The sequence below is a fragment of the Talpa occidentalis genome, unplaced genomic scaffold (assembly GCF_014898055.3).
Source record: "Talpa occidentalis isolate TD23 unplaced genomic scaffold, MPIMG_talOcc4v2.1 talOcc4.8, whole genome shotgun sequence".
Taxonomy (NCBI): domain Eukaryota; kingdom Metazoa; phylum Chordata; class Mammalia; order Eulipotyphla; family Talpidae; genus Talpa; species Talpa occidentalis.
Genome location: NW_023605194.1, coordinates 91,175,185 through 91,199,070, shown reverse-complemented (window position 1 = coordinate 91,199,070; position 23,886 = coordinate 91,175,185). Strand labels below are relative to the sequence as shown.

At 37.1% G+C, this 23,886-nt stretch overlaps 2 protein-coding genes across 4 annotated transcripts in view; one reads left to right on the top strand and one right to left on the bottom strand.

The window, feature by feature from the left end:
- Positions 1-8,478, bottom strand: part of GPATCH2 (G-patch domain containing 2) — a 150,108-nt gene extending 141,630 nt beyond the window's left edge. For 2 of the 3 annotated variants that reach the window (XM_037496550.2, XM_037496552.1), the window contains exon 1: positions 8,306-8,478. In XM_037496550.2, coding sequence (XP_037352447.1) covers positions 8,306-8,361 — 56 coding nt within the window. In that variant the 5' untranslated portion in view covers positions 8,362-8,478. Of the gene's footprint in view, positions 1-8,020; positions 8,103-8,305 lie in introns of those variants that run through there. The other variant, XM_037496551.2, reaches the window with a different exon arrangement.
- Positions 8,479-8,544: 66 nt separating this feature from the next.
- Positions 8,545-23,886, top strand: part of SPATA17 (spermatogenesis associated 17) — a 135,099-nt gene continuing 119,757 nt past the window's right edge. The window contains exons 1-3 of the mRNA XM_037497738.2: positions 8,545-8,830; positions 19,563-19,652; positions 21,635-21,716. Coding sequence (XP_037353635.1) covers positions 8,763-8,830; positions 19,563-19,652; positions 21,635-21,716 — 240 coding nt within the window. The 5' untranslated portion in view covers positions 8,545-8,762. The remainder of the gene's footprint in view (positions 8,831-19,562; positions 19,653-21,634; positions 21,717-23,886) is intronic.

Below are 23,886 nucleotides of genomic sequence, written 5' to 3'. Positions count from 1 at the left end.
CATTAATTCCAAAGGGCACCTGCACCCCTGTGTTTATAGCAGCACTATTTACAATAGCTAAGCTATGGAAACAACCCAAATGCCCAAAAATAGATGACTGGATCAAGAAGATGTGGTCCATATACACCATGGAATATTACTCAGCAATCAAAAAAGATAAACTCATGACATTTGTAGCAACATGGATGGAGCTGGAAGTGATAATGCTCAACGAAATAAGCCAGAAAGAAAAAGAAAAATACCGGATGGTCTCACTCATAGCAGGAATTTAGAAAACCTAAATAAGGGACCAGGAAAAAGACTAATTAATAACAAAGTAAAAATCAAAATTAACAAGCAACTATAAACCAGAGACACACTAGGGAGCCGGAGGGGGGGGGGGTGGGGAGAGGAAGGATTAGGGTCAAAATAAGCGGGGGTGCAATTGTATGGGGAATATAATCAAAATGAAAATGCATACATTGTGCAAAAATGAAAAATGATGTAAGAATTATATAAAATAAAATATTAAAAAAATATATAAGCTGAGGCATACAAAGGAAAAGCAGATAGGCAAAGTATAAGATTATAGGTGGCTTCATTCACTTCTTTAAGTGATCAATTTACAGAAAAAGTGTTCCCAAAAACATGTGTTTTAGAGAAAGAAAAGTCAATAAATGTAGAAAACATGGCAAGGAGTTTAAGGTTTTTTTTCAAATGTTTTTGGTTCATAGAAAAACTATCAAAAAGCTGCCTTAGTCCTACCATGCTGCTTAAATGTCCCTAAAGGCCTGGGACCTGACTGTTGATGCAAAGGTTCTCCACTCAGACATGTAAGGTGGGCCCAGCAGGAGTGTGAGAAAGCCCATGAAAGTGTAGAAAAAAGATTCCTCCAGTAATAGGCTTGAAATTTGTCAATGATCACTCCTTTTTGAATCTTCTATTAACAAGAACTACCATTCCTAAGACATGACAAATATAGCAAGTATATAGAAATCAATTAATTAATTGCCTGGATACTGACAAAAGAATTCCATGTTGCAAGAGGCTATACATTTGTCTACTCAATAAACCCAACAAATCCATTATAAATAAACAAAACTTTCCATATATAACTAAAGAGTAATTGACTGCAGCTATCAACTATGTAGGAATATTAAGGAAAAAGGAAATCAAATACTATTTGTCACCTAGTAAATGATAAAATTCATACCTTCAGCTCTATAAAACCTGGATTGCCTTTCCTATAAAATTAAGTAATTTTAAGAGGGGAGTACTAAAGTTAGCTGTTTCTCAATACAACTGCTTAATTGAATTTCAAAAATCTAAGGGAAGACAAAGCCATCTGGAAGTGAGATTCTGTACACACTCAATGTGCACAAAAACTATGCTGATGAATGCATGCTACAAGTGCTCATAAACCTAAGAAGAAAATAGTCTTGGAATTAAGTACTTAGCTATTCATGCTATCTTTTATTTGATACCGGAACATCAGGTGGGTCATAAAAGTATATCACAAACTCTTTTTGAAATTAACACTTAATAGTGCAGACCATGACAATGGATGACTAAACATCCAGATGGTGAGTCTCAGAGATGCTACACAAAGGATTAAATTTGATACTTTAATGAAATATGATCTGTAATTATCTCCAATTTGAGTACAATTTCTGTGTTCACATGAATTTTTAAATTTCCTTTCTTAATGATATTATTTGTCAAAATAAGTTTTATCTCAAAATGGTCATATTACTTGTCAAAATAAACCTTTATCTTAGACTAGTAATCTATTAACAATGTATTTAATTTTATCCTCCTACATATTTGGGGAGGGAGTCATCTTAGAAAAGTAAGAATAACCCCCTAATATTAAGTGCAAATATTTGTGCTAGTTTAAAACTTCATTGACCTGTTTAAAAGAGTGTGGGGGAGAGCAATTATTAATAGTTCATCTGCCAACAACTCCTACCCACAAATAAGAAAAACCAGACACTGAAATATCAAATCAGATGATCAAAACATTTGAAACATCCATCACTGAAGGTAAAAACCACACCATACATCCTGAGGATTTCATAATAAGGCAAAGACCCTCAAACTTCCTGAATCACTCTGTGATTCTGAATGTTGGAAAAGTGGTGACAACAGATATTTGCAAAAATCTTACATACAATTTCAAGAAATTCAAGAACTCCATAAAGACTTATGAATGGAGAAAAATATCCAAGTTTAAAAGTACTATTGCTATGTATCTGAACTGCCTCTATCTTAAAAATATAAAAATGTTAAGAAAAAAATTAAAGAAAATGATCCTCCAAATTAAGTCAGGCATTCTCCACCAAACAGAAAAATGCATGTCCCAGAAGTGGGGCAAAAGCAAAAGCTCCCCTGACTGGCACTCAGCAGAAGATGGTAGGGACAACAGCTACTTACCTCACTATAGGGCACTCAGAAAGCAATCCTCTACTGACTCCAGTTACTTGATGATCAACAAGTAAAAGGCTTTAGGAGAAAGTCTAATTCTGTTTTCCAAATATTGATTTACTAAGGCAAGCTTGTTTATTATTTAAATGTGAAGAACATTACTTTGATTTTTTGGGTAACTTTAATGAGTGACCTCAAGATTCACTCAAAACTTCTTTCCTTATACTTTTAGTTGCTTTCAAAAAAGTAAACCACTGAACACAAAACCATTTAAATAAAAAAGTCAATAAAAAGTCAAAGTCTAAAACAAGCAAGAATTTAAGAGTCTAAAAGTTGATTAATTCCAATTCACATCAACACACATATATTAAAGTGCTTCCAGGGAAGCTTCTAGTATGTAGGAGAGGATTCTCATTCATTGCTTATACATGGTAACTGCTCAGTAATTACTGAATTATGTAATATACTCTAGATTCCTAGAACAGGAATTAGAGTGAAGACAAATGAATATTAACTACAAGTACCCAGTGTAATGCTTGACACATACAGGTGTTTTTTCAAAAAATCTGTTTGGTGAACAAGCTGTTGAGTCATTAAATGAATGAACAAATAACAAAGAAAAAAAATAAGACTTGACTAAAGATATAGACAATCCAGATTTCAAATTTTCTACTGCATCAGCAAACCAGATAATTTGAGGTTTTAGTTAAGTTAAAGTGGCAGTTCAGGGAAATTATGAAAGATGGTTTAAACATTTCCAGGTCGCCATAAATAATGATGTTAATAATCTATACCAAGATTAACAAAGGACTTGCCCAAAATCATACAGGGCAATGCTTAGATTCCTAATTGTTGAAACAGAAACCTGATTCAAACAAACTGAATTTGTGTTCAAGACAAAAAAAAATAAAATAAAATAAAATAAAGCAGGTACTTAAATAAATGCACATTTTCACTATGCAGTTTTCCAGACCTAAGAACAATCAAAATACCAAACAGAAATGGAACTTCAGAAACAAAGTCCAGAAGCAAAAGAATTTATTTTTAACCGTCTTTTATTTTAAACCACACTGTTGGGGGGAAAGGATGTCCTGAGCAAACTCCATATAGGCTTTGGGGATGCCACCCCCACTCAATCAAGACATGGGAACTACGAATCCCATGATCCCCAAAGGGAAGCTGCAAGAACCTAAGGGCGGAGTTAAGCAGCCATTTTCTCTTTGTAAATAAAAACCAGCCATGTTAGTGGGATCTGGGGCACTTGGCTCTTGCTCTTGGCCAGGCAGGTTTGGTCTGCGTGGGTCATATGGGACTCCAGGTGGGTGGAACGGGTAGGATGCATTTAAGAATTTATCTCCCTCTTTTCTCCCTAAGTTGTACATTTCCTCATTCCCCTTCCCTTGTAAATAAACCACTTGTTAACCTTTTGTGTGTGTCTGCAGCGTAAGTCCCTTTTAAGTCCGTGGGTGAGGACCCACCGTCAGGCAACCCATTTTATATTGGGGTTGCCCTGTAACAACACCAAGTTAAATAAAGATATATATATTTGTATATAGTTATACATATGCTATCCATCCTAACAGAAATATAATCATAATGTCTATACTTATACACTAATATCTAATAGCTATACTGATATTATGCTATGATACATATTAGTTCAATATATCAGCAACGATTTAAGTTTTATTATCAAGGAATTAATTTTTAAAATCTGTTTAATTCAACCTTTAACCCTTCTTTAAAAACCCAGAAATTGACTTCAAATATAAATCACTAAAAAAGTAAAAATAAACAATAAAGACAACGTGGATTAATCTCAAAAGCTTTATGCTAAGTGAAGTAAGTCAGAGAAAAACAAATACCATAAGAACTCACTTGTATGCATAAAGTTAAAAAAAAATCACAAACTCATACAGAGAAGAGATGGGGCAGCAGAGAAGGGAATGAGTGAAATGGAAGGGGTGTCAAAAAGTACAAACTCCAGCTACAAAACACGTCAGTCCTGGGTATATAACTTACAGCAAGCTAACTACAGCAACAACACTGTATTCCATATTTGAAGGGACTAACTAAAAGAGAAGACTTCATCATTTTTTTAATCAAAAAAATTGAAAATGATGCATGGTGATGAATGTTAACTAGACTTCATGTGATCATTTCACGGTATGTATCTACATATATGGAATCATTATGTCATAAAGTTAATTAATAAAATGTTCTGTCAATAATAGCTCAATAGTGCCTCCCCTGGTGGTGCGGGTGGTTGAGTGCAACGCTATGAAGCTGTCCACAGCCTCTGCAGTGCAGGTTCGATCCTTGCCACCCTGCGAGGGTCCCACATGGCTTGGCAGACCTCTCCTGTCTCGCCCACTGCTCCCCTCAGCAGTGTATTTCCTCAGTCTGCCTGTCCTGTTCCCTGCTCTGTCTCTGGTGAATCCTCTCACCCTCCCACGCATCTGGTCTGTACCCCGGTGCTTGTATAAATAAATAAATAAATAAATAAATCTTCTTAAAAATAAACAATAGCTCTATAAAAGCAAATACAAAAAATACATCAAGAAAAGTCGATCTGGGCCTCCCTGGTGGCGCAAGAGTTTAAGACACAACCTATGAAGCAATCCGCAGCCTCTGCAGCACAAGTTCGATCCCCAGCCAGCCAGGGAGCGGCCCACATGGCGCAGCAGACCTCTCCTGACTCGCCCGCTGCTCCCCTCAACAGTGTATTTCAGTCAGTCTGCCTATTGTGTTCCCCACTCTGTCTCTGGTGAACCCTCTCACCTCCACCCCCCACACCTCCGGCCTGTGCCCCAGCTCTTGTATGCATAAATGAATAAATCTTTAAAAAAAAAAAGAAAAGTCGATCTAACATCTAAATGTGATATAGCCATTAAATGACTGCAACTTTGTTTTTTTTTTAATTAATTTATTTATGCATACAAGAGGTGGGGTGCAGGCCAGACATGCGGGGGGTGAGAGGATTCACCAGAGACAGAGTGGACAACAAAACAGGAAGACTGACTGAAATACACTGCCTAGGGGAGCAGCAGCAGGGAGACAGGAAAGGTATACCATATGGGTGCTACAGTGGCTGTGGATAGCTTCATAGCGCTGATGCTTAACCCCTTGCACCACCAGGGAGAACCAAATGACTTCAATTTTTAAGGGCAGGTTAACATAATTACCAAAAGTTTTTGCACCCTTTATTTCAAAATTGTATGTGAGTAATAAGGCAGAAAGTGGAGGTCAATCTCACTTAAGATTTTGTAAAGTATAAAATGAATCACTTACAAGAACAACTTGCACAAGGAAATTTTCACTTCCTGCCACTCATGCAACAATCAAGGTTTTTTTCAATTGTATAAAACTTTTCTTCCTTAGGCTTTAAAATTATAAAATAATCAGTTCTACTTTTTAACAAATTGCTAAGATATAAACCATCTACATTTACCCATTTGGGGCTTAAAAATTAAAAGCTAACTGCGACACCAGAGAAAAACTTTAAAGTCAGGGTATCTTACTCAAACATGTAGGCAGTATAACAGGGGGTTAAAATTACATACATGTATGTATATGTATATATATACACACATATTTTATATATTATATATATATGCATTCACACTGAAGTCATGTTGCAAAATATGATACTGGGCAAGTTATTTAATTTTATTTGTTGCATCTCACCATTTCTAAAATGCGAAGAAATTATAGCACTACTTCAAACATATACTTGAGATGAGATGTAAGTATGTATGTATGTATGTATTTATGTATGTATGTGAAATCTGACACCAAGTTAACAACCTAGTAGTAGCATACCAGTTGCTCTGAGATTTCATCACTGGGATAAAATGTACATACAGAGTCTAGCAAATATCTGATGAATGAATAGAAAATTCCATTCAGAAATTTAGAATGATGGGAGGGCAGTGTCAGATAAATTAGAAATAACAACTTTCAGTTATCTGGAACACATTTAATTGATCATGGTTTTACTTTCACTCAAAAGCAAGGGTAAGTGCTAGGCACGATGTTCTACAGTGCCATATGGAAAGATGAGTAGCATGCTGCCATGTCAAAACAGGATAGGATCTTGACAAGAGGAACGAAAGAGGGCCTCTCTATTAAAAAGAGGTACCTGACCATCATTTGGGTAGAGGTGGAAAGAAGAGGAAAGAGTGGAATGGTTTTATTTTTTAATTAGATGTTCACCTAACCAAGGAATCAACATCGCCCACAGCAGAGCAAACCAACCTCCATAGAATATTTTGTCTCAGCACACAAAGATAGTGAATGGGGCAACGTTAGAAAAGATGCCCTGAAAGGGAACTGTGGGATGATGAAAATGTCCAGTATCTTGCTTTCTGTGGTGATTACACAGTATATACAAATGCCCAAACTACAAATACTAAATACTTAAGAACTATGTATTGTATTTTATGCAAATTATATCACCATTAAAAAAAAAAAAAACACAGTTCATTGAAGGAATTATGTCCATCAAAAGTGAAGAAAATGACAAATTCCAAATGATTTCACTCATAGGTGGAATGTAGAGAAACAAAACACCAAACCAAAACAAACCCCTGAATCTGACTGCAGAACTGATGCTACCAGAGGGGGAGGAGGGGAAAGAGAAAAAGGGTGGAGGGAGCCCAGTGGACAGTGAGGGAAGCTCACTGGTGCTTTGGAGGTGGGTGTGGTATGGTACCACATATTTGAAAAGGTAAACCTGTACTCCCAACACAGGCAAAGTTGTAAAGCAATGTTACCTCAATTTAAAAAAAAAAAAAAGTGTTTCCTGTTTTTCTCACGGTAAAATATAGGGATTTGTAGTATAACCCATCCACATTCGTTAGGAAAAGAAATAGAGAATGATCTGATGCCATGCAAAACATTTGGTGCAAGTTATTCTTTTAACTTTTCAGTGATATGTGATGCGAAAGAAATTCTTTGAGATCACAAACTTTTAGAAACCTCCCTGTCCTCATCTTTTCACCAGTTGCTCAATACGTTATGCTTGAGAACAGTCAGTAGAACATTTGCTGTTCATTTCACTGCTTGTCATGGGTATACTCGTAGGAAAGGGGCTTGGGAGAACAAAAAAAAAAAAAAAAAAAAAACCCACAACTGGACTGGCATTACAGTTATCAACGAGAAATGCAAAACACAGGTTCCAGTTCTGAGGCAACAGTGTGTGTGTGTGACGATTGGAGTCAAGTCACAAATGCACTCCGTGCCTGTGATCATCTCCTATCACAGAGTTGTGATAAGGCTATTAATTTGTGATCGTGCTTTTGAGAGGTCACAGCAATGTGTTACTTTAAGAGCCAATGGTGACAGGACACAGTAGACGCAGTCCAATCCCACACTGAATCCTGACATTTTATCTGTTTTTAGGGGATGTCTAGACACATCTCATTTGAACCAACACGAAACCTTCAGGTATAGAAACAGGTAGGTTACTCCACCTTTTTTTTTTTTTTTAAAGGGTGAGAGGACCCATAATCAAACTCTCAGAACTCCAGGTTTCTGGACCTGTTCTCCCAAGACAGCTAGTAAATTTTAAAGGGCAAGAGGGGGCGGGGGCCTGGGCTCAGACCACTGCTTCTACCTCAGGTCTCGCCTGCGATCGACGAGGAGATCCAAGGAGACCAGGCTACAGAAAGCTTGACTCCGGGCTCACGGCGGAGCGCGGGAGAGGCGGGCAGCCGGCCCGCACCGCACCCTTCACCGACGTTACCTCACACCGGGCGGCCTGGCTCCCAGGCGGCCGGCTCGGCTCGAGGGAGCGCGCCAGGCCCGAGCGCCCCCGCTCCCTCCCCGGGCACTTAGGGTCCCGCGGCCTCTGGCCGGCTCCCCCGCTCCTCCTCGCCCGCCCCCGGGCCTCCAGCCTCACCAGCTGTTCCCGGCGGCTGGAGCTCCGATCGGTTGGCGCCCGGCGGCCCCGAACATTAACGACACCCAGGAGCCTGGGCTCGAGGCTCAGGCCCGAGAACAGACCCCAAGCGGCAGCGCACCAGCGACCAGCCCGCAGCACTTGAGCATTTTGAGCGGAGCTTCCGGAAGCGGCCGCAGCGGAAGCCGGAAGTGGGAGCGACCATCGGCCCCTCTGCCCCGGGCTCCGCGCGCTCACCTTCACCTCTTCGCGCTCCAGGCAGAGACCCAAGCTCTTGAATTGCATTTTTGCCTGCGTGAAATGTCTTCGTTTTCGTTTTCCAGCTCCGAAAGCTGAAACAAGCTGGAAAAGGGGGGCGTAAATCCTAGCGAGCCCCCCCCCGGGCGGGCTGAATGGTTCATCCAGGTTGCCTAGGAGACTAACGGCAACACCGCGGTAGACCAGATGCCCAGAGGCTATGGCCACGTTAGCCGGGCTGCAGACTAAATTGAAGGACCTAGGCAGACAGTACTACTTCTCCAACAGGTATGTCAGCAGTGAGGGGTCCCGCGGGGGGCCGGCTGGACTCTAAGCTGTTACTCCTCAGCAGGAGTCTCCTACTAATATACTCCCTCCTTCAATAAATAGCACCCCATCCTTCCCATCATGTGTGGCCTGCAACATAAGTCACAAAAGTTTTTTTTTAATCTTTCATTTTTATTTATTATTTTTACATCATAGTTAATTTTTAAACAATATTTGCTTCCCCTCACCCCATCAGGTGTAGTCCCCATGGAGTTTCCTTCCCCAGTGCACCCGTGCACCATCACTTCAATCCCCCGTGCTCCTCCCTCCCTCCCTCTGAGCCCTCTCCCTCCTCCTCCCCTGCAGGATGTCTCTGTTTTATAATTGTCCGTTTTTTCTTTGTTGTGTTTTGTACTGTTATTATTTTTTACACTGATGTCTTATTTGGTTTCCCTATATTCCTGCTATAAGTGAAACCATCCGATATTTTTCTTTTTCCTTCTGGCTTACTTATTTCACTGACCATAATTCCTTCTAGTTCCTTCCACGTTGCTGCAAATGGCATGAGTTTATCTTTTTTGATTGCTGAGTAATATTCCATTGTGTATCTATGCCACATCTTTTGGATTCAGTCATCTGTTTTTGGGCATTTGGGTTGACTAGACCACTACCTTTCACCACGCACAAAAATAAACTCAATGGATAAAAGAACTGGACATAAGACCTGAAACCATAAACTATATAGAAGAAAATATAGGTTAAACACTACAAAACATACATTGCAAAAACATCTTTAAAGACTCATCACCCAAAGCCAAGATAGTCAAGGAAAAGATAAACACCTGGGATTACATCAAACTGAAAAGCTTCTGCACAGGAAGAGAGACATTAACCAAAACAGAGAGACATCCCACTGATTGGGAAAAAATCTTTGCACCCCAGTCAACTGATAAGGGACTGATCACAAAGATATACAAAGAACTCACATGACTTAACGCAAAAGTTTTAAATGAGTGTTACCATAGCAGGTGGATTATAAAGAGACAGGAGACAGAGATAACAGCTCAAGCTGATTTCAGTAAGGACCCAGCGTTGTGAATTGAAGTGTTTTTCTATGGCATCGTCACTCAAGCAGTTTCTTGAAATCTGTGATCTCCCTAGTTAAGATTTTGTTCTCACTACACTGGTCTGATGAATTAAGTGGCAGCAAGCACCAAGGTCCAGAATCCAAATTGCCTGAGCATGTGTGTCCAAATCCAGTAACCTGGAGGCCACAGACCCAGAGGAAACAATTTTAGTTCTCCTTGATTTGTTTCAACATCTTCCTTCTATATTGGTGGCAAGGCAGTGGCAAACATGTTTCTACCCACAGCTGGCACCAGAATGACTCTGAAGTTGAAAGTTGCCTTTGTTGAGGAATTATATTATTACTGAATGCTCCCTTTACCCCTGAGTCTTCCAGGGTCTGGGAATCCACAAGGAAGAAACAAGCTTCTCTGACTAACAGAGGAGGATTTAAAACTCCAGGAAGTGATAGGCTGTATGGGGAGTAGCTGATATGAGAGGGGAGCCAGAGACCAGAGGAGGACTGCTTTGTTGAACCTACAGCAATCCTCTGGAAGGGTGCCCATACAGGAAATGTTAGGTGGGCATTCAGCCCATCAAAGTAACTGAGTATTGTGTGTAGGATGTTATAAGGTCAAAAAACATAATGCTCTATTGTAACTGTAACTCAATCTAGAATTGGCCTTTTTTTTTTTTCCCCACTTTCACTATTCTAGTTTCATTTCTTCTGAATTATTGAGATTGTTTTGGTGACTTATTGGTCATTTCTATTATCTTCTTTGTGGAGAGTTTGATATATAGTCATTAATTATACTGCTCATTTGCTCCTATCCTTATTTAATTTTTTTTCTAGTTAATCTGTGAAATGCTGGTAAGAATGAGATAAAATGTCCTCTTCCACTGATGTTATGTTCTTTGTCTCATATCTGTGCACTGGTGTGTCTCTTCATTACTTGCTATGGACTAACCTTTTTTAATGTGCAAAATATTTTATCTTTAAATTATATTTGTTGTAATATCTTATATCTGATAGAAGTTAATCATATCTGTGTATTTTTCTTTTTTTAAAGGGAGATCATTTATTAGTTTTATTAGTGATACTGTAACTAAATGCAGTTGATATTGCTGGAATGTAAAGGAAAAATTGGGGGCCTCAAACTACTTTTCACAATGCACATTTACAATAAACTCTTTTTTATCTTTGGTGAAGTGTACAATCAAATCATTTTACTGTGAGTCCTTCCTATTAAAATACAACTCACTTTACAAGTTAATATTTACATTATGACTGCAGACTTCTAGATGGGTATTTGAGTAACTTTCAGCATACATGCAGCACAGTTTGGGATTTAAAAAGATCAAAACTGAGAAAGTTTGTGATGTTGAAGAAGATGAAATGTGCTGGTAAAAGAAATTAAAATTTAATGATAAAATCTCCTTTAATTGGGCCTCCCCATGGCACAGCGGGTTGAGCGCACTGCTGTGAAGCTGTCTCAGCCTCTGCAGTGCGGGTTCGAGTCCCAGCCAGCCAGGTAGATACCCACATGGCATGGCAGACCTCTCCTATCTTGTCCTCTCCCCTCAGCAGTGCCTTCAGTCTGTCTGCCTGTTCTGCTTCCCGCTCTGTCTCTGGTGAATTCTCTCACCCTTCCATGCCTCTGACTGTACCCCAGTTCTTGTATAAATAAATATTTTTTAAAAATCTCTTTTAATTGACTTAGTGCTAAGAAAAGGCGTATTTAGGAAATACTGAGGAAGCTGTTGCTCAGAAAGAGGAATAGAAGTTCTATAGAAACACTGTAGAGACCAAGCATCCTGTTACCAAATTTCCAGATCTTTCCCATCTAAAAGGGTATGGGGCATGCATAGAGATAGGAAAATGGAATGTAAACAAGATAAATGTTCTTAAATAACTGCTGTGTGCTGAGAACTCTGAAGTACTTTCACAAACATTTATTTTGAAATCAACAACAATCTTATGAAGTGATTTTTATTATTCCTATTTTACAACTGAGGAAAGTGGCATTTAGAATGTTTAAGTTCCTGGCCAAAGATCAAAAAAGATAAAGAACAAATGAACTTTGACCCATCTGAGTCCAAAGATTATGATTGAGGTGGAGGAATTTAAAGCATGAAGCCTTTGCATGGAGGTTAGTACACGAAGTACATAAAGTCCAAGGGTAGATAGAGGAAAGGAATATAGTAGATACTGTGATTTTGCCTGAGCTTCATTACCTTGTATCAACCTAAAGGATAATAATGATCCTTGAGCTGGCCTGATTCTGGAATCCATTAGTCCCAGAACTTCAACATCATCAACAGTTCCTATTTGATTCTGAGACTTGTCTGGTTGGTTTCCTGTCCCTAAATTTGGATAATTTATAGTCCTATTTACCTAAACAAGTAATATAATCATTTTAGAGAGATATGAGTCCCTTCCTCTGACTCTAATTAGTTGCTAATTTTGCTCTTACAATAAACTTTACTTTCTAACAGTAAGGAAACCCTGGCTCCCATTGTCCTCAATTTATCACATATTTGATCTACCCCGCTGTATGGAACCAAACTCCTATTACCAGGACCCTCTCCCCTTTATGGGGGGTCCCCTCTTCTCACAGTGGGAGCTGTACCTACCTGTGCTGAACTGACACCTGCTTACCACTGTGGATAATCTTTTCCCCCTCAGGCTCTGAATCCCTATACTGGCCACCATCCCATGTGTTTCCTCTCCTCAACAATTCTTGATACCTTACAGCAGGCCTCTTCTCTAGAACAACACTCTCCTTGCTCAGACTGTGACCTTAAGTTCTTGGCCAAATATCAAAAAAGATAAAGATCAAATGAATTTTGACCCAGAGTGCTTTTTCCCACACAGGCACTGATACCGCAGTCGCAGTCCAGCTATTGTGCTCCTCAAGTGCCCCCTCTACTTCTCATCCCTTCTGCTAATTTCTTAGGTCTTAATTGTTCAGGAAATCAAGTGACAGGTGAGAAGTAAATGGAGGAAAAATAAATATAAGACATTGTAAAAATCACTAATATAAATTTGTATGATAAACTTTGATAATACCACTTTATGATCTAGTACATATTTGCAAGCGATTATTCACTGAAGTGTGAAATAATAATGATAGTAACAATAATGGCACTACTACTACTACTACTAAGGGGGGGACTATTAATGAAAAACAAAACATGGTTTCTGGCTTGTAAAATGTAGTCCTGTGTCTCATCATCAAGTAGTTATTGACCTCTAATTAGGCACATGGGTGATGATCAGAACATATAGTAGAGGTTCAGTGTACCTCCTGCCTTTAAATCACTAAGGCCTAATAGTGAAATGACATACAAAAAAAAACCCTATCATCCTACACATCAATATACAGGTATCCCCCATAACAAAAGGCATGAGTGATACTAGCATTCAGTGTTGGTTTTCCAGCAGCCTTTCCAGAGGGAGCAGTGCCCCCAGCAGGGTGATTGGCCCCCAGCTCCTTCTCCAGAAGTACTTTCTACAGGATGTGTATCATATCACTCCTGCTATTAGTAGATGTGTTATTCCAGATTTTGTGTGTAATTTCTTATGATTTGGTAGGTTATATTGGTGGTCTGGGAATGCACAAAAATTCATCCATATAAATGAATAATAATTGCTTCATGCCTTTTGGGCTTAAAAAAGATGTCACTAGGGTGTTCTGATTTTGAATAGGAGGGAAAACCTGCATCTTATAACACTAATAGAGGAATTTTATTCCTAGTGCTAAAATACTTGCATATTATATGATAATGAGAAAGAATGGGTATTGTTTCCTTATTTACTCAGTAGCTGATCCACTAGGTCAGTCTAAGCACAGTCTTCTGATTTGTAAAATGAATATATTTTGCATATTACTGGAATGCTGTCTAACCACGCATTTTTTTTCATTTTCCATTTATTGTCAATTAATTTCTGGCCACTAATGATACACATGAATATAGTGTTATCCAGGGTTATATTACTTATTTCAGTTGATGATGAAGTGACTAGAAACTTCCAGCTTTTCTCAATGTTTTATTACTTTCCTGGTAATGCTTTTGGTCTTTCATCGTTATTAATTCATTTAGTATTCATTGTGATAATACTGATCATAATAAATTTATTTCAAATTCTTGTAGATGTCATATTTTATTCACTGCTATAGGATTTTCATTGTAATTTGGAACTAATTAATATACCATTAAAATAAAGTGTTACCCACATTTTTCATTTTAAACATAAAATGTCTAGTAGTTCATGACGTATTGTATGAGTATTCAGCATCCCAGTGGTAACCCAAGTATCTGTAATTTTATTTTTAAACAGTTATAAAAGGGCAACAGAAAAATGTGCATAGAAGTCAAATTTCAGCACATAAGTTAAAACTTAACAGTAAATTAACTACTAGTTATTTCTTAAATGCCTCCCATTCATTAAGATGTACTGTTATTATGGAAATATGTGTGCTTGTATTTATGTACATTGTTGCTCATAACTTCAGAGATATTATTTATCTTATCTTCAGATAAATAATTTATCTTCAGATAAATAATATCTTCAGAGATATTATTCATCTTCTTAACTATGTATTTTGTGTTAACATTATTACTAGGAGAGAATAAAAACATAAACTCTAAATAGAGAATTTGATTATCTACTGTGTTTCTAATATAATTATAAATAAAGAGTATGTTCAAACTGGTGCATTAGTTCAAAAGAAATATTAGGTTTATCTGTATATGTCATTCATAATTTTTGAAGGAAGGAAAAGCAAATGTTTTTAGTAACCAAAACAGTAAACTAAGAAGGAAATCAGATCTACTGAGCATATTAATGGTAAAAAAAAAAGTTACACAACTACTTTCTTCCATTGTCTTGAATTTCACCTTTTATCAGCCTCATGGGTTGAAACTATTCTTTATTTTCTTCACATTCTACTTTGAATTGCCTGCTCTACTGAATCTTGCATTGTAACATATTTTCTATTTATGCCATAAGTGGCATTTTATATCTGGTACTATTACCTCATATTTTAACTAGAATAAGTTTTGAAAAGTGAAAGATTTCCTCTAACCTAAAACTCCCTGAAACAGCAATGTTCTTTTCCTGGCACGGCTTAATTTTGTCTCCCTTCCTAAAGCCTCTTCATGAACATCTGTGACATGGAGAAATATTTATGTCTTATAATTAGGCTTTGTGTTTTTTTTTTCTCCTTATTTAACCTCTTTCACTGTAAGTATTTCTGATTCAAAGATTATTAAGCTTGAAGATATGTAGTTTCAGGACCATGAGGATTGATATTAAGGGGTCCAATATCCTTTTATATTATGCACAAAATTCTGAAAACTGTTTAAGAGCCTTGCCTTGTGCCTTGGCTTCAAATGTTAACATTTCTTTTCCCTCCCTCCCTACCTTCTTTCCACAACCATTTGTTTAGCTCCTCCATGAATCAGACACAATTCTGTGCATTGGGATACAATTATGAATAATACATAAGCCCAACTCTCAAGAAAAGTGTTATAATAGTAAGGAGAAGAAATTTCAGAATACTATAAAGATAAATCTTTCTGGAAATTTAGTTGTAAAAAAATCATTTCAAGAAGAGACGTAGCTTTGTGATAAGAGAGATATCTGTGATAAGGAGTCTACGAGAGAACATGGTCTGTTTGGAGAGCTGTGGAAATGAATGAGTCATAGGCTGGACAAGTGAAGAGGTAATAGGACACATGACAGTAAGTCTGGGCTAGATGCGGAAGGCCCTTGACATTCTAAAGGCTTTGGACTTCAATCAGCAGACAAGGAATATTTTGTGGGGTTGATAAGAAAGGATTCTAAGAAAAAGTGGTATTAAATTTGTGTTTTATGAAGGCCATTCGCTAGATTGCAGGATGGACTAGAGCAAAAGATGACTAGAACCTGGGAAAAAGATTTTTGCAAGTAACTCATCTTAAAATGATGAAGGCCTGAACTAACTTTGAGCTTTTATTGTGAGCCGCTGAATGGGTCACGTTGCCATTCATGAGAAAGAGTTATAGGATTACAGAAATAAGAGGTACTCCCGGGGAGAATAGAGGACGCATATGTGACAAGGAGGGGTGAGTGAGTCCCTTTAGATACACTGAATTTGAGGTACCTGAGAAGTATCCCAGAACAGTTGTTAAAATGTTTTACATGTACAGATCAAGAGAGCTACCCACACTCAGGGCACCCTCAAATACTTCCTTGACTCCCTTTCCCCCAAGGCTTATTTCCTGAAAACAACCTCTTCTACTTCTGAGTTTTCCAGATCTTACCTTTTTTTAATTATGTATTTTTTACATCATTGTTCGTTTTTAAACAATATTTGCTTCCCCCTCGCCCCTCTCCCCATAGAATTTCGTTCACCAATGCACCCATGCACCATCACCACAGTCCCCTGTGCTCCTTGCTCCCACCTGCTGATCCCTCTCCCTCCTCCACCCCTGTAGGATGTCTCTGGTTTATAATTGTCTGTTTTGTTTCATTGTGTTTTGTATTGTTACTTTTTATTTTACACTGATGTCTTATTTGATTCGCTTATATTCCTCCTAAAGTGAAACCAACAGATATTTTTCTTTTTCTTTCTAACTTATTTCAATGAGCATAATTCCTTCTAGCTCCATCCATGTTGCTGTCAATGGCATAAGTTTATTTTTTTCGATTGCTGAGTAATATTCCATTATGTATATATATATATATATATATATATACCACATCTTCTTGATCCAGTCATCTATTTTTAGACATTTGGGTTGTTTCCAGGTTTAGGACACCTGTACCCCTATGTTTATTGCAGATCTTAACTTTTTACACAGCATTTCACTTATTACATACTTTCATTTACTACTGCTTTTGTTTTCATTTTGTGTTAGTTTGTAAGTTTATGTGTAACTTATGCTCGAAGTAGTCTTATGTAATCTTTAAATACCAAGCTAAATTATACATGGTTTAGAATGTGTAAGTTATATTTTGATTTAATGAATATGACATTAACAAACTGGTAGTTACTTTTTTCTTCATGCCATCTACAGATATGCCCATCCTTATATAATAATGTAACAATTATTATTTATTGAGAGCATCTTATTGCTAATCTTCTAGGTTCTTTAAGATAGGCCAACAAATATACCTGTGATGTAATGTTATTGAAATCTTACAGAAGAAACTGAATTTTGGGTCAAAAAGCATGCTCCAGGGCCTCCGCGGTTGAGTGCTGGGCTGCGAAGCTGCCCGCAGCCTCTGTGGCACTGGTTCGATCCCCGGCCACCGGGTGAGGGTCCCACGTGGCGAGACAGACCTCTCCTGCCGCGCCCACTGCTCCCCTCATCAGTGTACTTCGTCAGCCTGCCTGTTCTGTTCCCCGCTCTGGCTCTGGTGAATTCTCTCACCCTCCTGTGCTTCTGACTGTACCCAGTGCTTATATAAATAAATAAATAAATCTTAAAAAAAAAAAAAAAGCATGTCCCAAGTTACCCATCCAGTGCGGGCACTGTGGGACTAGGACCAAGGTCATTTCTGCAAAGCTAGAGTGAAGTTCACTACCTCAGACCTTAAACCAGCTTAGGCCATGGTTCTTGTAATATTACAATACAGGACCATATTCCTTAGGATTTAATGCCTTGATCAGGCTAATGCTTCCCTTAAATGTGACTATATATTCAAAATTTTCTGAAAGATTGTATTAGTGTATCTCATTTTTAATTTAAAACTGTCCAATGATGTAAAAAATAAATTGAAGAATGGGGGGAAGCAAATATTGTTTAAAAATGAACAATGATGTAAAAAAATAAATAAAATAAAAATAAAACTATCACACAACTATTATAAAATAATTGAAAAAAAGCTGAAGCTAATTCAGTGAATTTTTCCCTTCAAATTTTGTTTTCTAAAGACAACCACTATTTTTTTTTCTAAAGATTTATTTATTTATACAAGCACTGGGTACAGTCAGAAGCGTGGGAGGGTGAGAGAATTCACCAGAGCCAGAGCGGGGAGCAGAGCAGGCAGACTGAAGTACACTGCTGAGGGGAGCACCAGGCGGCAGGAGAGGTCTGCGCGCCATGTGGGACCCTCGCCGGGAGGCCAGGGATTGAACTGGCGCTGCAGGGGCTGAGGGCAGCTTTGCAAGGCAGCGCTCAACCGCTGTGCCACCGGGGAGGCCCGACAACCACTATTTTTTTAAAGATTGATTTATTTATGCATACAAGAGCTGGGATACAGGCCAGAGGTGCAGGGGGTGAGAGGATTCACCAGAGACAGAGTGGGGAACAGAACAGGCAGACTGACTGAAATACACTGCCGAGGGGAGCAGCGGGTGAGACAAAAGAGGTCTGCTGCGCCATGTGGGTTGGCCCCTGGCTGGCCGGGGATTGAACTTGTGCTGCAGAGGATGTAGATTGCTTCATAGTGCAGTGCTTAACCCCTTGAGCCACCAGGGAGGCCTCAAGACAACCACTTTTAATATCCTCATCTATACAAAATGAAACTTTTTCTGTGTATTAAGGCACCTATACTTGCAGTGTTAATTATTTTTTATAAATTTGAAAGCATATAATAATGTACTCCTTTTGTTTATTTTTTGAAACATTTCAAAAATGTTGCGTCTCTGTGTCAAGACATATTGATCCACTTAATTTTTTCTAAGGACAAAGTAGTATTCCAGTTTATGGATGTGCTACAGTTTATCTATTATTTATCTGCAGCTGCTGTTTTAATAGTATAAGCAATGATACGTTAAAAAAAAAAAAAAACCTTCTAAGGACAAAACTGCTAAGGCATAGTTGGAGAGTGTTCCTGTCTTTTCATGCAATAATTGAACTTTTATGTTGTTTGTACTTTCTTTTAAGCAAATTGCTTGTTTTTTTTGTTGGTTTTCAGTTGGGTGGTTTAATTTTTTTCAAAGTTCCTCTTCTTTTTCTCAAATATAATGAGTACTGCACAAAGTTGTTAGCTTTCTCCTTTAGGGTATATTACCTTAAGCATCTGATTTTATTGAATGGAGGAGATAGAGAGTTGTAATCACTGAAAAAAATGGAGATTTTTTTTTTTTTCTGATCTAAGCCTTTTCTTGCTATAAGTCAGTAAAATCTAAGGACTGAGTTTCTTTTCTCTTTATAAGCCCCAAGACCCTGCCCTCTGTCACCTTCAACTTAGAAGATCTTCTGAGAATTCTATCTGGAACAGGTGCTTTATGATGGCTTCAGTTTACTTTAGAAGCAATTCATTTAACTGATGCATTGAGTAAAAGAGTCAAACATTTTAATCTCGGGTGATATGTGTAGTGGCATTTAACCAATAAACTCAAATAATAATGTTTTTAAAATAATGACAAAACAGCACATTACTTTAGAAAATTACCTTGTAAAATCATTGGCAAATTAATTAGTTGCAAAATAAATGATTATAAAAATAAAAAATGGAGAGCTGTTGAAAGCATGTGGCCTCTAAGAGAAAGGTTAATTTTTAAAACACAGCGCGTGATTTTTGAGATGGTTTCTTTATTTAATATTTTAATTTTATTTAAAATGACATTTGGGTTGTAATTATCATTTAGGAAGCAATTGAAGATTAAGTTTAACTGGCTGATTTGCTTTATAATTACAATGTATACTCATAAATGAAATACTTTAAAAAAAACTTTTTTTTTTTTAATAGAGTTGTGGATGTGTTTAGAAAAAAAGAAAATAATGCAGCAATTAAAATCCAGAGCTGGTTTCGAGGATGTCAAGTTCGGGCATATATCAGGTATACTGATTTTTTCATGGAAACCTCAGATATATCATAAAAATATACTTCATAGCAAATGTAATTTTTTCATGTAGTATTGTTTCATATAACTTTTGTTACTTGTGATGAAGTTAATAAATTGTATGATGTCCTTTTCAGAAATATAACTTGTGTTTTGCTCCTCATTTCTTACATACCAAAAACTGATTATATTGACTATTTCTGTTTTTAAAAATTCTCAATATCCTAAACATACTTGATTAGATACTTTTCATCAAAGTCCATAGGATGTGACAAGTGACAGGATTTCTATTCATAGTAATGAATTGTTGACTGGTAAGGAAAAAAAAAAGAGGAATCTATTCTAATCCTCGCCAAATTGTGGGTAATTAGAGGCAGATAATGACAAAAGTATTCCATTCTGATTGCCGAGGCTGAATTTTATCCCTATCTTAACTCTTCCCACCCACTTTTTCTTTAGTGCTTAGACTTAAGTCTCTCATCAGTTCCAAAAAATATTGCCCTGATAAGGAAGAGAAAATGATAGGCCTAGTCCAAAATAACTCAAGTGGTGAGCTGTATACTTCCTTGTTTATGTAAGCTAGCAGGAATCAGACATGCAAATTAAAGTATAGTTTCTCTTTGGGCCCCTATGCAAATTAGAAATATGGCAGCAAAGAGTATTTTTTTTCATTCAGTAATGGATAGAGAATTCTGTGTCCTAATCAGAATGGGGGCATCCTCTAACACTACCAAAAAGCAATTCTCTGGACTCCCATTGTATGTCTCACAATTCAACTCAAGTATAAAGCTATCTACCTGGAGAGAGCATCAGATTTCACAGGTTAGAGGTTCATTCTCACAAGACTGTACCCCTGGTCTACCACATACTTCAGACAACCAGTTCTAGCCCAGGTTATTACCTACTTCTGTCCAACTGGCTAAAGATTGGAAGTTCCAATGACTCCCACCTTGGGGTTGGGTTAATCTGGTAGAGCATCTTACAGAACCCAGAGAAGCATTTGTTACTACTTTATCATAAAAGAATATGATAACGATACAAATGAACCCCCAAATGGAAGAAATGCATAGGGCAAGTTATGGGAAATGGTCATGGAACTTCTGTGATCCGTCTGAGCCAGTCTCCCTAATATCTCCCAGCGTTTACCAACCCAGAGCTTTCTAAGGCCTCTCTTTTGGGCTTTTTATGGAGATTTCTTTACAGGTAATCAGAGGCTACCAGATGACTGAGCCAGCTTCAGTTTCTTTTTCTCTCCCTGGAGAGTTGTGAGGTGGGGCTGGGAGCTCCAACGTCCCATGGGGTGATTCCATTGGCATCCAACCCCCATTTTTAGGTCACCCCAGAGTCACCTCATTCACACAATGAAGATGCCTGCATTGTTTCATTACTTAGGGAATTTCAAGGGTTTTAGAAGTTCTGTGTAGAAATGTGAACATAGAGCAAATGTATATTTCTTATTATAAATCACAGTATCATCCTGAGTTAAGAAGGAATGAAAAAGAAAAGTGCTACAGGGACTACACCTGAGGGGAGAAATCAAACACTGTTCAAAAATTAACAACCGTGTAAGAAAATAAATAAATAATTAAGAATTGCTTTATGAGTACTTACAGTGAATAGCATCATTTGTGTCTGGCTTATTTCTCAACATGTGAATAGCATCATTTGTGTCTGGCTTATTTCTCAACATGTGGCTATGACCTGTATTGTTAACATTCAACAATATTTTAGAGAACAGGTATTGAAAGGTAATCATAAGCACCAAAGAAAAGTGAATAAATGAATAGTGATTTAGACCTTTTTTTTCTCCTTCTAGAAATGATTAAGTCTATTGCAAAATGTTTACTCTTTAAAAGCACACAAAAGCTTGGCTTTGAATTTGATTTTTTTTAAATTATAGAAAAGTAATACTAAGCAGTAATTTAAGAGATATTCTTGTTTCAGTGAAAGCAAATTAATAAATGTATTTTTCACCCAGGCATTTACACAGAGTGGCAACCTTAATTCAAAAATCATGGAGAGGTTACTTAGGAAGAAAATATTATCAACAAGTTGTGGAGGTAAATATTGAAAAATTTATTTGTTAGCTTTTGAATTATACAATATGTTGTACCTTATTCATTTTAGTTATATTTACATGTGGTTTTGCAGTTATTGATAATAAATACTGATATAACAAAATTGGGTTTAATTTTTAGTGTGAGACCTTTTCTGAGAAGATTATCCTAATTTTTCCATGGACAATTGATGAGATTCCTTGGTGCCTACACCACACCAGATATTCCTTGGTGCCTACACCACACCAGATATTTATGTTTGTCAATGTACCTTTTAGAGTATAGTTTCTGTATACTTACTGCCTGGTGATTATCTCTACGTGCTAGATGGTAAATTCATTCAGGGTAGTCACTATAGCTTGTTCATTTTTGGTTCACCAAAACATTTAGACTAATCTCTGGCCCATAGATCAATCTATAAACATGGGTTGAATTGAAGTGCCCCAAATTAATTCCACAAAATACAAAAATAAGTCAATTTCTCTTTGTGCTGCTTATCATTCTCCATCATAAGCTCTTAGAAGATTTTGAAGACTTGCCTTTAGAAAGGTAGCATACCATTGTTCTCAAAAAAGTCCTGAAAAAACAAATATCCATGTGTTTCTGAAACTGTAAATTAGATACTTTCAAAAGCCTATTTAGGAGGTGGAGAGGAAAAGAGACATAGCATAGCACAATCATCTCTGTCTACCCATCAACTTGCAGAGGTTAATGATAACATGCCAACTTCTACTTCTTAAAAGTTTTAATAAATTAAGAAAAAAGAATTTTCTTGATACAAAATGACAAGTTTCTAATTTATCCTACTCATAATTTGTTGCTCTTTTCTACTCTAATAGTTTAAATTTGTTCTTCATTTATTCTTGATTAATTGTAACTAAGTAAAATTAAGTATACACATTTAGCGAGGGAAAAGACAAAAATAAGTAGATAACTAAATGATGAGAATTCATCTATGGTGAGCAAGTTTTAAAACATGTTCATTAAGTATAGGGACTACTTACAAGAGAGACTGATTTCTTAGATTTAATGAAATGAAGCTAATGTTTAATGAAATGAACAAACAATGGTGCTGACCTGAACTGTTGTACCTGGTGCCTGTCTTACAGCTGCATTTAAAATTTAAAATGACTGTGATGTCCTTTACAAATTTTTGTTATCCTAAGATAACAAAGGTTATCTTAGGATATCCTAAGATATCCTAAGATAGCCCTGCCTTTATATCATCATTTCCCTTAATACTGTGTTACTCTTCCCAATTTATTTTCTCTATTTGATTCATGAAAATGTTACTTAACACATTTGGGCCAAACCTGAAAGTAAATCACTTCAGCCCCTGCAGAAGACTATTTCAGGGATAACTTCTCTAAAGAACATGATTCTCTTGGTTTCAGTGTCTGTTTTCCTACTACATGTCCCTAGTTCATGTATGTCACTCGGGATCTTAAAAATCCACCAAAACTGAAGAAATGTTTATTCTTTTAATTCAACTAGCTGTTGAATTAAAGCTGGCTTTTGAATTGATCATCTCTTGGATCCCTGACATTTCAGGCCACTTAGAAAGTGATTTTGAAATCATTATAGATTTTAGAAAAGTTGCAGAAATAATAGAGAACACCCCTGTATTTTTTCACTTTAATGTAGAAATCTGCTTTATCATTTCCTCTCTTTTCTTTACATATACATATTTTTTTGTGTTTTTTTCTCTATATGTACATATCATTATTTTTGATCATTTGAGACAGGAATGCATAATGTTGTTCCCGTACCTTTACATTTCTCATTGGTTATTCTCTACATAACCATGTGACCTTGATCAGAACCAGGAAATTGACACCTGTACCACTACCTGAGGTAAAGATTCTATTCAAATAGTTTCACTGTTGTCTCAATTATGTCATTTATAGCTGAGACAGCCTTTCCAGGTACAAATCAGGATTTCATCCTGTACTTAGCTATGACTCATTGGTCACCACTAGTGTGCTTTTCAAGATCTTGATGTTTTTGAAGAATATAGACTAGTTATTTTTCAGATTATTCCTCAATTTTGATTTGGGAATATTTCCTCACTATGAATTGAGGTTATTTTTAATGGACATGCACCTCATTAGATTTCATGTCTTTTATTCATCTTATTAAGAAACTGCTTTCATTTATTTTATACATCATTAGG